At 47.9% G+C, this 13,777-nt stretch overlaps 1 protein-coding gene across 1 annotated transcript; it reads right to left on the reverse strand.

Annotated features, from left to right (window-relative positions):
- Positions 1-7,275: 7,275 nt before the first annotated feature.
- Positions 7,276-13,415, reverse strand: utp23 (UTP23 small subunit processome component). Its single transcript, XM_059645832.1, is given in 7 exon segments — positions 7,276-10,908; positions 10,910-11,119; positions 11,799-11,992; positions 13,110-13,134; positions 13,136-13,174; positions 13,176-13,256; positions 13,258-13,415. Coding segments are annotated over 7 exon segments (720 nt in total). The 5' UTR covers positions 13,285-13,415; the 3' UTR covers positions 7,276-10,764.
- Positions 13,416-13,777: the final 362 nt, after the last annotated feature.

The following is a 13,777-nucleotide window of genomic DNA, read 5'->3' on the forward strand; positions in this document are numbered from 1 at the left end:
GACATCGGCTTCCAGAAATCGCTGCCATGCACAACTCTGAAGTCTGTGGGGTAGAAACAAATTAGAGGGAACGTTGCTTGTTATGTGAAAATGTTTTGCCTCTGATTACTTTCATCTGTTTATTTTGTAATTATTTTAAGTCTATATCCTCTGGTTTTTGATCATTTCATGATGGGAGCATTTTCTCTCTATTTACTGTGTCCAGGCTCCTAATAATTCTAAATTATAGAACCCCTACAATGTGAGAGCAGGCCATTTGGCCCATCTAGTCCACACCAACTCTGAAGGGCATCTTATCCTATGCCTGGAATCCTGCATTTCCTATGGTTCACCCACTTAGCCTGTACAGCCCTGGACACTGAGGTAATTTAGCATGGCCAACCCTCCTAACCTGTAAATCTTTGGACGGTGGGAGGAAACTGGAGCACCTAGTGGAAACCTGCATGGGGAGAATGTGCATACTGGACACAATTGTCCGAGGGCAGAATTAAATCCAGATCCCTGGTGCTATGAGGCAATAATGTTAACCACTGAGCCACCATTGTACTTAAATGAGATCTCCCTCTCTCAGTCTTCTAAAGGAGAAAAGTCCCACAAATCTCAAGCCCTATCTAACAAATTCACTCCTCATCCTGACAAATATTTTAGGCTGAATTGGAATGGTTGCAACATTGGTGTCAAATTTGATCCCAGGAGGAACTTTCAACCTTATATCAGTTCCCTCACCAAAAATGGCGACTTCAACTTCTCTAATGACTTAATTCTTTACTGCATCAATTTATATCCTGAAGAATCCCTCAGCCATACCTTCGTCACCCCTAGTCTTGATTATTCCATTATTTTCCAGACTGGCCTGTCTTTTACTCAACACAAATTTGAAGTAGTCCAAAACTCTACTGCCTGCACCCTAATTTGGGCCAAATCTAATTTACCCAACAAATTTGACTTTTGTTCCTATAATATCTGGCCTAAGATTTTCATCTTTGATTTCAAATCTCCATGGCCTTGCACTCCTCTCTATATAACTTTTTCCAGCTCTAAAACGGATTTCATTAATTCTCCAATTCTAGAATCGTGTATATCCTTATCTTTAATCTCTACCATTAGTGTGTCTTGATGTCTATGATTTCATTTGGAATTATTTCCTGAAACCTCTCTCTCTCTCTCTCCCTCTCTCCTCTTTAAATTATTTTTAAAGCCCACCACCTAAGTCGTCTGCCCTAATATCACATTATGTTGACGTTGTACTAATCGTTCATTAATAATAACTTGTGATGTAATTTGGGGGCAAAATTTTAAATGATCTAAGACCAGATCTAGTTTAGACTTCAGGAGTTAGTTCTTTTCCAGGACAATGTTGAATACTAGCAACATTATTCTGTCTTAAGTTAGGTGGTGATTTACCGAAGTCCATCAGGTGAAAGCTAGATCTAGTTCTGCTTGGACCGAGATCAGTGTGTATGAAAGGTAGACAATGTGTAGAAGTATTGCAACAAGAATGGTCGCTTGAGGAGAGTTGTGGAGGAAACTGTTGGGGGTTTCAGAGAGAAATCTCCCACGTGTCACAAAGAGACCCTGTTATGCCTTTCTCCTTGTCTATTGGCAATGCATAAATCAACCATCACATTTCCAAGCATTTCTGTAAAAGAATAATGGACGTAGAGAGATAATGGGAACTGCAGATGCTGGAGAATCCAAGATAATAAAGTGTGAAGCTGGATGAACACAGGAGGCCAAGCAGCGTCTCAGGAGCACAAAAGCTGGCGTTTCAGGCCTAGACCCTTCATCAGAGAGGGGGATGGGGTGAGGGTTCTGGAATAAATAGGGAGAGAGGGGGAGGCAGACTGAAGATGGAGAGAAAAGAAGATAGGTGGAGAGGAGAGTATAGTTGGGGAAGCAGGGAGGGGATAGGTCAGTCCAGGGAAGACGGACAGGTCAAGGAGGTGGGATGAGGTTAGTAGGTAGGAAATGGAGGTGCGGCTTGGCGTGGGAGGAAGGGATGGGTGAGAGGAAGAACAGGTTAGGGAGGCAGAGACAGGCTGGGCTGGTTTTGGGATGCACTGGGGGGAGGGGACGAACTGGGCTGGTTATGGGATGCAGTGGGGGAAGGGGTGATTTTGAAGCTGGTGAAGTCCACATTGATACCATTGGGCTGCAGGGTTCCCAAGCGGAATATGAGTTGCTGTTCCTGCAACCTTCGGGTGGCATCATTGTGGCACTGCAGGAGGCCCATGATGGACATGTCATCTAAAGAATGGGAGGGGGAGTTGAAATGGTTCGCGACTGGGAGGTGCAGTTGTTTATTGCGAACTGAGCAGAGGTGTTCTGCAAAGCGGTCCCCAAGCCTCCGCTTGGTTTCCCCAACATAGTGGAAGCCACACCGGGTATAATGGACACAGTATACTACATTGGCAGATGTGCAGGTGAACCTCTGCTAATACGTAGAGAGAACAGTTCACCAATATGCAGATTCCCTTTACTAAAATTTGATTCTGCCAGGTCAATCACTCACATCAGTCAGCAGTTCACAATCCCCACCACACTTCCATTCAAATTGCAAAGAAAGCTCATCTTAGTTGAGTTTGGTGATCTAGTATATTTTCATGATGATTGCAATAAGATACAAGCCAGCTAAAATTACTTGGTTGTCTGGATGAACTATGGTGCAATATTCATTGATTGACAGCAATGTAGCATTGCTTGGCCAGTCTAAGAGATCTGACTGTTACAAAGCCATTTCCTCTGTACTGTCTTCTGCAAATTGTTCAACTTCTGGCTATTGTCTGATGTGAACACATTCCAGCAATCTAACTTGGTCCCACAAACCCTGATGTACCACTGAACCCTGCACCGCACCAGTCCTCTCAAAAGGTTAACAAATGTGAATTCCACAGCCCATGATAGAGGTAAGTGTGTTACCATCTACATGTACTATTAGCCATGTTCTTTCAGTGTCTGCTTTGACACTCATCGTAGACTCGTCCCAAAACATCAAACAGATTTTAATCTTCAGGATTACTTCTGATATTTGGTGCAGAATAAACTCCAGTGGCTGGAAGGTAGTTTGCTCCCGTGGGAAATGCCCAGTGTGCATAACATTGGTTTTGATACCTGTGTGTTTGGATTCCCTACACAGGCATTTTTGTTTCTAACATTTACGATGCTGCATTCCATGCACTTAGAAATCACAAACCTGTAAATCATTGAAACAAACCCTTCAGTCCAACTCATCTATACCAACTAGATATGCTAAATTAATCTAGTCCCATTTGCAGTATTTGGCTATCTCTGTAAACCCTTCCTATCCATATACCCATCCAGATGCCTTTTAAATGTTGTAATTGTACCAGTTTCCACCACTTCCTCTGGCAGCTCATTCCATACACACACCACCCTCTTTATATTCACTTAAGAATATATTTTAAATCCAAGAAGCTGTTGGCATATATTCTACATTTTTGTCGCATTTTTTATTCCTTGCGAGAAGGGAATTTTATCTACAGGGAAAGCTAGGAAGAAGGGTCCAGGCCAGAAATGTCAGCCTTCCTGCTCCTCTGATGCTGCTTGGCCTGCTGTGTTCATCCAGCTCCACACTTTGTTATCTCACACCATTATATATTGGATACAAGGAGCCCATTCCCACACAGGTATGACACCATTTAGCCCAATTGGCTAGTGGCTTGTGCATGGTTCAAAATATTGCCAAAAAGCACAATTTCTGTTAAAGCTTGGGACCCGCTCTCCACTCTGCACCCAAGACAAGAAGGCAGTGAGAAACCCCAACACACACTAAAGCTGCCAAAAACAGCTAGGGAACCATCAACAGACAATAGGAAAAGGAGTAGTCTTTGATCAAAACACCCATTGAATGGAATTTTCCTGCTTGGTTTTCCTGTTACATTCGAGCGCAAAATTTTCACTTAAACACAACTGATAATGTTATCCAGTTTATGTGCCAACCTGAAGACAAAGGCCTACAGTTGCACTTAATTGATCTAATGCTATCTTGCCACTCAGGCATAATCATGCTGCCACCAGAGACGTTTTGGGCCTAGACCCTTCATCAGAAAAGGGGGATGGGGAGAGGATTCTGAAATAAATAGGGAGAGAGGGGGAGACGGATCGAAGATGAATAGAGGAGAAGATAGGTGGACAAGAGAGTTGCAGTGGGAGAGAGATCCCCTGAGGTTGGTCCGGAGGGAGGAGGATAACTTCTTCAACACTTCCGCCATCTACAATACAACCCCACCACTAAAGACATTGTTCCACCCCCACCCTTGTCTACCTTCCAGAGAGACCACTCTCACCACGGCTCCCTTGTCCGTTCCACACTCCCCTCCAACCCCACCACACCCGGCACCTTCCCCTGCAACCGCAGGAAGTGCTACATTTGCCCCCACACCTCCTCCTTCACCCCCAACCCAGGCCCCATGATGACTCTCCATATTAAGCAGATGTTCACCTGCACATCTGCCAATGTGGTATACTGTATCCATTGTACCCGGTGTGGCTTCCTCTACATTGGGGAAACCAAGCGGAGGCTTGGGGACTGCTTTGCAGAACACCTCCGCTCGGTTCACAATAAACAACTGCACTTCCCAGTCACGAACCATTTCAACTCCCCTTCTCATTCCTTAGATGACATGTTCATCCTGGGTCTCCTGCAGTGCCATAATGATGCCACCCGTAGGTTGCAGGAACAGCAACTCATATTCCACTTGGGAACCCTGCAGCCCAATGGTATCAATATGGATTTCACCAATTTCAAAATTTCCCCTTCCCCCACCGCATCCCAAAACCAACCCAGCTCATCCCCGCCTCCTTCATCTGTTCTTCCTCTCACCTATTCCCTCCTCCCACCTCACGCCGCACCTCCATTTCCTACCTATTAACCTCATTCCCCTGCTACCTGTCTGTCCTCCCCGGACTGACCTATCCCCTCCCTACCTCCCCACCCATACTCTCCTCTCCACACTTACTTCTGTAACCATGAGCCTAACCCTCCCTCCACTGACCCCTTCACCCACCTCCAACACAAGTCCTCCTCCTGGACACCATCCCCAGGCCTCCTACCCTCCTTTGACCTCTTCATCTCTAACTGTCGTCAAGACATAAACCACCTCAACCTCTCCACCCCTCTCACCCACTCCAACCTCTCCCCTGCAGAACGTGCAGCCCTCCGCTCCAACCCCAACCTCACCATCAAACCCGCAGACAAGGCAGGCGCAGTTGTAGAATGGCGCATTGGCCTTTACATTGCTGAAGGCAGACACCAACTTTCCGACACTTCCTCCTACCGCCCCCGGATCATGACCCCACCCCAAGCACCATACCATCATCTCCCAAACTGTTCACAACCTCATCACTTCAGGTGATCTCCCACTCACAGCCTCCTACCTTATCGTTCCCCAACCCTGCACTGCCCACTTCTATCTCCTTTCCAAAATCCACAAAGCCGCCTGCCCTGGTCGACCTATTGTCTCCGCCTGTTCCTGCCCCACCGAACTCATCTCCACCTATCCGTACTCCATTTTCTCCCCCTTGGTCCAGGAGCTCTCTACCTACGTCAGTGACACCACCCACACCCTCCACCTCCTCTAGAACTTCCAATTCCCCAGTCCCCAACACCTCATTTTCACCATGGATGTACAGTCCCTATACACCTGCATTCCCCAGGCACATGGCCTAAAGGCCCTCCGTTTCTTCCTGTCCCGCAGACCCGACTAGTCCCCTTCCACCGACACCCTCATCCGCCTAGCCGAACTCGTCCTCACCCTCAACAACTTCTCTTTCGATTCCTCCCATTTCCTACAGACAAAGGGGGTGGCCATGAGTACCCGCATGGGCCCAAGCTATGACTGCCTCTTTGTAGGTTATGTCGAACAGTCCCTCTTCCATAGCTACACTGGCACTAAACCCCACCTCTTCCTCCGTTACATTGATGACTGAATCGGCAGCACCTCGTGCTCCCAAGAGGAGCTCGAACAGTTCATCCACTTCACCAACACCTTCCACCCCAACCTTAAGTTCACCTGAACAATCTCCAACACATCCCTCACCTTCCTGGACCTCTCGATCTCCATCTCAGGCAACCACCTACAACCCATCTCCATTTCAAGCCCACTGACTCCCACAGCTACCTGGAATACATCTCCTCCCACCCACCTTCCTGCAAAAATTCCATCCCCTATTTCCAATTCCTTTGCCTCTGCTGCATCTGGTCCCAGGATGAGGCATTCCACTCCTGCACATCCCAGATGTGCTCGTTCATCAAGGACTGCAACATCCCCCCCGCAGTGATCGAAAACGCCCTCGACCGTGTCTCCCACATTTCCCGCACCTCATCCCTCACACCCCGCCCCTGCAATAACCACCCAAAGAGAATCCCCCTAGTCCTTACGTACTACCCCACCAACCTCCGGATACAACGCATCATCCTCCAACACTTCCGCCATCTACAATCCGATCATATCACTAAAGACATTTTTCCATCCCCACCCTTGACTGCCTTCCAGAGAGACCACCCTTTCTGGGACTCCCTTATCTGCTCCACACTCCCCTCCATCCCCGGCACTTTCCCCTGCAACCGCAGGAAGTGCTACACTTGCCCCCACACCTCCTCCCTCACCCCCATCCAAGGCCCCAAGATGACTTTCCACATCAAGCAGATGTTCACCTGCACATCCACCAATGTAGTATACTGCATCCGCTGTACCCGGTGTGGCTTCCTCTACATTGGGGAAACCAAGCGGACCATTTTGCAGAACACTTATGCTTGGTTCGCAATAAACAACTTCAACCCCCAGTTGCGAACCATTTCAACTCCCCCTCCCATTCCTTAGACGACATGCCCATCCTGGGCCTCCTGCAGTGCCATAATGATGCTACCCGCAGGATGCAGGAACAGCAACTCATATTCCACGCGGGAACCCTGCAGCCGAATGGTATCAATGTGGATTTCACCAGCTTGAAAATCTCTGCTCCCCCCACTGCATCCCAAAACCAGCCCAGCTTGCCCCCGCCTCCCTAAACTGTTCTTCCTCTCACCTATTCCCTCTTCCCACTGGAAGGTGCACCTACTAACCTCATCCTGCCCCCTTGACCTGTCTGTCCTCCCAGGACTGACCTATCCCCTCCCCACCCATACTCTCCTTTCCATCTCTCTGCCTTCTCCTCTATCCATCTTTGGTCTGCCTCCCCCTCTCTCCCTATTTATTTCAGAATCCTCTCCCTATCCCCCTTTTCTGATGAAGGGTCGAGGCCCGAAACGTCAGCTTTTGTGCTCCTAAGATGCTGCTGGCCCTGCTGTGTTTATTCAGCTCCACAATTTCTTATCATGCTACCACCAGCCCATTTATTAGCTTCTTTGCTGCCAAACCGATTACGTGATACTTCACACACCTTCTGGAAGTCCATATGTACTTTCTAGTACCTCATGGAAAACCTATGCTTGCACACTCTTTGAACTTGGGCTTAATATGTGAAATTCTCAAGTCACGTGGTGTTCTAGCTCCCCCCAGTCCCCAACCATATCTCAGGTGAATTGGAAAATTATGGCCACTATCTCTGTAAATGTCACTCTTCATTCTTTCAACATCCTCCAATGATCCTGTTTGGTCCTGATTTCTTACAAACATTATTATAAAAAGGATATAAACGAACTGGAGAGTGCACTGAGATTTTCAGGGATACTAAGAGAAATGTGAGTGTGCATTTCTGGATTGACAGGCTAGAATCCTTTTCCCTTTAAAACAACGACTAAAGACTCAGATATCACTGAAGTTGTGCAAGGTTTTAGTACATGTATACAGTGATGTTTTCTCTTGTGGGGTAAAGATAACTTAAGACCATCAATTTAAGATAATCACCAAGAAATTCAGAAGAAACATATTCAAAAGAATGGTACTGGGATTCGCAACCACAGGAATTAATTGAATTAGTTTAGATACATTTAAGGGGAAACTGGACAAACACAAGACGGGAATTGGAAGTCAAATGGGGTAGATTTAGATGAAAAGAGATAAAAACACACTCGAGTGCACCCTAAACACTGGCATATGCTGGTTGGGCTAAATGTTTGTTTCTATGCCGTATATTTAATGCAATCCTATGTGAATGCAGCTAGATATCTTAATGTCACCTCTGTCAATTTTAACCCATTCAGCTGGACCATAACTTTTTCTTTCACCTATTTCTGGTCTGTCGTTAAGTCAATTCTTCCTCCTATGCCCTCTTTATTATTTCATGTTTCTAGAAGATTTTTGCTTTTCCTTTCACGCAGCTTCCAGTCCCTTCTGATATAGTCTTATTTTCTTTAACATTTTCTCTCTGAACTTGCAATATTCAGTTGGTTGTCATCGGTACCATCAAACTTACATTTGTCAGATTTACCCATTTCCTATTTCATTTTAACCTCCAGCTGTTTTGTCGTCTAGTCAGTCTGGCGTTAGTTGTACAATCTGTCCCTTGTGAGAACGTACCTTGATTGAGCCAAAGTAACAGAAACATCTTCTCTTCAAAGTCAATTGTTCTGTTAGGTTTGCCTGCAACTTTTGATTCCAGTTGACCAATTTATGCATTGTCACCCCACTGAAATTGGCCCTGCTCCAATTATTTTTTACTTTAGAATACACTTGATCCCTTCTAGTAGTTTACTTAAACCTTATAAAAGCCTTTATCTCTGTTGGGTTATAAACACTTTAATCAAGAATGCACTTCAAGAATTCTTCCCTCCCTTTATAATTACCATAAAAGATACTGGGATTATCAACTTCCCATCTGAATCACTCTGCACCTCTCTCCAGTTTCCTTGCAAATTTAATCCTATCTTTCCGTTTAAAGGTGGTGGCGATGGAACACACCAAGTAGTGTACTAGTTCCTCTATTCTTTCTTACTTCCAACCAAATAAATTGTATTTGATCTCTCCCTCAAGCGCTATATCAAAGTCCCCTTAATCAAATGGCCAACCCCTCCTTTCCTTCTTTATCTGTCCTGAACATCTTTTATCTAGGAATGTTTTGTTCCCAGCTCTTTCTTGAGACAGGTTTTCATTATTGCCACAATCATATGTTGCCATGTGGTCGTGTACTTGTAGCTTATTGACTGTAAACCTAATTTAAATGTTACATTAACTCCTAATCTGATTTTACCTAATTGTTTAATATTGCTGACGCAAGTGCTATCTCCCTCTGCCAATCATTTTGTACAGCTCGTATCTCCTTTCTCATGCTATATTGCGGAACCTGACAATGTGTAAATTAATTTAAATGCTGTCCAACAGCACCAGAAAATCATATTGTGAGGGCATTGCTTCTACTCTGCGGGGGGGCTTGCAAAAACACAATACACTGACTGAAATCAGCTTCATATACTGGCAAAAATATTTCTGCTGCACGTGGATCCAGCTTGGAATAAACTGGATCCATAAAACTTCAATGGCAAACTGACAAGTCAACAGTCCGTAAGATTTTTCCACTGAGACTTCTTCAGTTTCAGGAGAGACATACGTTGTGCCCAATAATAAAAATGATAAATAGAATCTGATAAACTTTAAGTCCAAGCCCATTAAAAATTGCATAAATGATCAAATCTCATGATTTACATTTAGATACGCTATTAATATTGTTTAGGTATGGTATGTCAGCATGAAGTACAACTACTTCTATTCTAGATTCTAGGAAAACAACATTTCAGTCCAGAATGGTCTGTCAATAATTGAGGAAGGAGCTTGAGAACATTTCTCGTTCAGTACTTTGCTACTAAAGAGAAAAACGCAAGTTCCAAGGGATGATTAATTTTCAGGGAATACCTGATTTAACCTTATATAACATATTTCATACTCAAAAGATATTAGTTACGCAGTCAAGGATGTTGGCCTGCTTTATCTTTTTAATTACCATTAAAAGAATTAAATGAGGTGTAGACCATTTAGTATCGGTCACATTTCAGGCATTATTGAAGAGTCCATTGTACTCACAGGACTCTTTAACAGTGGATCAATTTACCTACTTGTACCTTGCACTCGAGAGTCTTTTTGTAAATGTAAATCTCATTCTATGATTTTTCAGTACTCGATAATACTTAAAAAAGTGCTTTGCGTATAAAAAATAATTTTGAATTAAATGATTTGTTTTGTACCACTGTTTTGAGTAACTTGGCTAATAGTCCGGAGTTGCGAAGTGAACTAGCTGAAGGTTTACTTCTAAACAGAAGACATGAGGGGTATTTTCCCCTCTGACTGGGAAACCTACAATACCGGGGCACAAACAAGAGTTCAAATATTTAGGCAGAAGCAAGGAGGAATATTTTCATGCAAAGCCATTTGAATATTTCAGCTCTCTACTCCAGGCTGTTTATACTTTGTCACTGAATATATTTAAGGCTGAGATGATCTCATTGGGAATCAAGAGACAGGGGCAGAGAGTAGGAAGCTGACTTTGGGGCTATAGATCAGGCACAACTAACTAAATGCTGGAGCAAGCTCAACAGGCAATACCCCATCGAGTCCTGTTCTAATTTGTCATGTTATTGTTAAAAACACACCATCAGCATTTAGAAACAACATATTTTATACAATTATAAATATTCAAACTCCATTTATAGCTTTTTCTGCAAAATACCTTCCAGATTACTTTAAGCAAATTTTGGAACAATTAGATTGCAATAGAGTCAAGAGCACTAAGTGTTAAGTGAAAAAACTACATAGCTTTGCACTTTGGTCCATGATCTTACAAATGCCCTGTTTACACCTCTGCATAGTAACTTCAGCTTTGACACAATATATCTATTCTTCTTTTCTTTCTTGATCGCCTTCGTTTTTTCTCTTTATTTTGTTGTGGTGCTGGTTTGACCTTCTTTTTCAAACAACTAAGAGGATTAGGGCCCCCTTTCCTTTTGCGTTTTTTTATGCCTGGGTTCAGATTCCTTCACAAGGCCATGCTCTTCTTTCAAATGCTGTATAGTTTGTTGCTGATGTATGGGGACAAATTGATTATCATGCAACGAACGTACTTGTGCACTTGATTTGAGAGAAGGTTTCTCCAGGACCATAGTATTTTGGATAATGTACATCAGAGGAACTCCTGACAACTTCTTAATTTTCACAGTCAACTCTTGATCCTGTTAATACAATTGAGACATGTTTAATGCACATATCTCCACAAAGAACTATCAAGCGTTGGAATTAACAAAAAATAAATGATTAAAATGATTAAATAGGTCAAGCTATCAAAAATAACTATAGACTTTGTGTAGTTTTAAGTTAAAAGTCTGCTATAATTTAAAATAAGAAAACTCTGATTTTCTTGTTGCTACTTGATCTGTCAGTAGAAAAATAAACAGGATTTATTTCAGAAACCTTTGGGGGCATGGTAGGGAAGGTTGAGAGAGGCTAGTAGATGAGAGAGAAGATGATGGGAGCATGTGGTTAGTGTTAGTTAAACTCAGCTCTTTAGCTGATGCCAGCTTCCAACTCCAAGAGTTGGGGCTCAGTAGTCTCTTAATTAGCTCTGCTGTTTTGTAGTAACTTGTTTTTTTTTATTAGTTACTCAAGTTACCAATTTATTGCTTCCCGATGTCCCGAGCGATAGGCAAAGAGCCCCCCTCCATCTACCCCCACTTCTCCATACGGGAAGAAGTCAGGCAGTCCTGGTCTGAACTTCCACAAACCTAATGCTCCCCCCGAGCACACCCAACACTCTTCCCAGTTCTGGCCAGTCGGCCATTGCGGAATCGAAACCGCAACAGGACCCAACTCTCACCCAGAGATCCATGAACATGCCCTGGGTCGTGAAGTTACCTGTGTGGCCACAAAGTAGTGATGGGGATTGTTGTTTCCAACCATCGACAGGAGGCAGGTGGAGGCACTCACTGCGCTTTTCGCGTGTGGGCAACTTCTCACTTGGAACCGCTGAGCGATCAACTTGGCCCCGTACAATTCCTTCCCAAGAGACTGCAGTTCCTTCAGGACGCAGCTGGAGACGGAGAGAGAGAGAGAAGAGTAAGAGTGGGCATTCACAATCTTGGGGGACACGGGGGCGGGGGGTGGGGGACGCGGGGTGGGGGACGCGGGGGGCGGGGGGTGGGGGGACGCGGGGGCGGGGGGTGGGGGACGCGGGGGCGGGGGGTGGGGGACGCGGGGGCGGGGGGGTGGGGGACGCGGGGGGGAGAGAGACGCGGGGGGGGGGAGAGACGCGGGGGGGGGGAGAGACGCGGGGGGGGGGAGAGACGCGGGGGGGGGGGGAGAGACGCCGGGGGGGGGGGAGAGACGCGGGGGGGGAGAGAGACGCGGGGGGGGGAGAGACGCTGGGGGGGGGGAGAGACGCGGGGGGGGGGAGAGACGCGGGGGGGGGGGAGACGCGGGGGGGGGAGACACGCGGGGGGGGGGAGAGACGCGGGGGGGGAGAGACGCGGGGGGGGGAGAGACGCGGGGGGGAGAGACGCGGGGGGGGGGGGAGAGACGCGGGGGGGGAGAGACGCGGGGGGGGGAGAGACGCGGGGGGGGGAGAGACGCGGGGGGGGGAGAGACGCGGGGGGGGGGAGAGACGCGGGGGGGGGGAGAGACGCGGGGGGGGGGAGAGACGCGGGGGGGGGGGGAGAGAGACGCGGGGGGGGGGAGAGAGACGCGGGGGGGGGGAGAGAGACGCGGGGGGGGGGGAGAGAGAGACGCGGGGGGGGGGGGGAGAGAGACGCGGGGGGGGGGGGAGAGAGACGCGGGGGGGGGGGAGAGACGCGGGGGGGGAGAGAGACGCGGGGGGGGGGGGAGAGAGACGCGGGGGGGGAGAGGGGGGGGAGACGCGGGGGGGGAGACGCGGGGGGGGGGAGGACGCGGGGGGGGGGGGGAGGAGACGCGGGGGGGGGAGGGGGGGGGGGGGGGGGAGACGCGGGGGGGGGAGAGACGCGGGGGGGGGGGGGGAGGAGACGCGGGGGGGGGAGACGCGGGGGGGGGGAGAGACGCGGGGGGGGAGGGGCGGGGGGGGGGGGGGGGGGGGAGGGGGGGGGGGGGGGGAGGGGGGGGGGGGGGGGGGAGGGGGGGGGAGGGGAGGGGGGGGAGGGGGGGGGAAACCGCCCTGAGGAGACCGAGACTCACGCCGTTGATGCAGAGCTGCACCTCCCCCAATCAGGTACTTGGGCATTCTGCTCCTTGATCTGGATTTTGTTTTTCAGAGCCGCCTGGCCAGAACGACGTCCCGTCCAGGAGGATCTGGAAGGGCTCTCGGAAACCGTAACTGTATTTGTAAAAGGCCAGGAGCTTCTTGGGCGGTTTTCTGCCGCTTGATCTTCATCTTCGTGCCAATGGGTTGGGGGGGTGGTTGGCAACCGTCTATTCCGTCCCCGCGGAAACACCAAGGGATCGGGCTCGGGGGTGGACAGAGCACACGCTCAGGCTGTTCCGGATCCGCTTTTGAGAGTCCAGTTCGACTTCTTCCCCAAAAAGAAAGTTTTTTCCAGCGCCCCGCGGTGTCTCGTATTTGATGAGGGAGACAGCAATGTGCAGGAGTCTGAGGACAACAAGGTGTAGGAGCTGGAATGAACACAGCAGGCCAGGCAAGCATCAGAGGAGCAGGAAAGGCTGACGTTTCAAGTTGTTGTTGTGGGGGGGAACCCCAAGAAGCTGGCCTGGCCTGTTGTGGGGAACCCGGCTCCACACCTTGACATCAAACGTGCATCGTTATTATTTCGCTGTTTAAACCGGTTCCCGCCGATGATTTGTTCCCCCGGACAATCTGGGTCCCGTCTGTCCGGCGGACCGTCCCTTCCACTTCCCGCTTCCTTCTG

This window comes from Stegostoma tigrinum, chromosome 5 (genome assembly GCF_030684315.1).
Source record: "Stegostoma tigrinum isolate sSteTig4 chromosome 5, sSteTig4.hap1, whole genome shotgun sequence".
NCBI classification, from domain to species: Eukaryota; Metazoa; Chordata; class Chondrichthyes; order Orectolobiformes; family Stegostomatidae; genus Stegostoma; species Stegostoma tigrinum.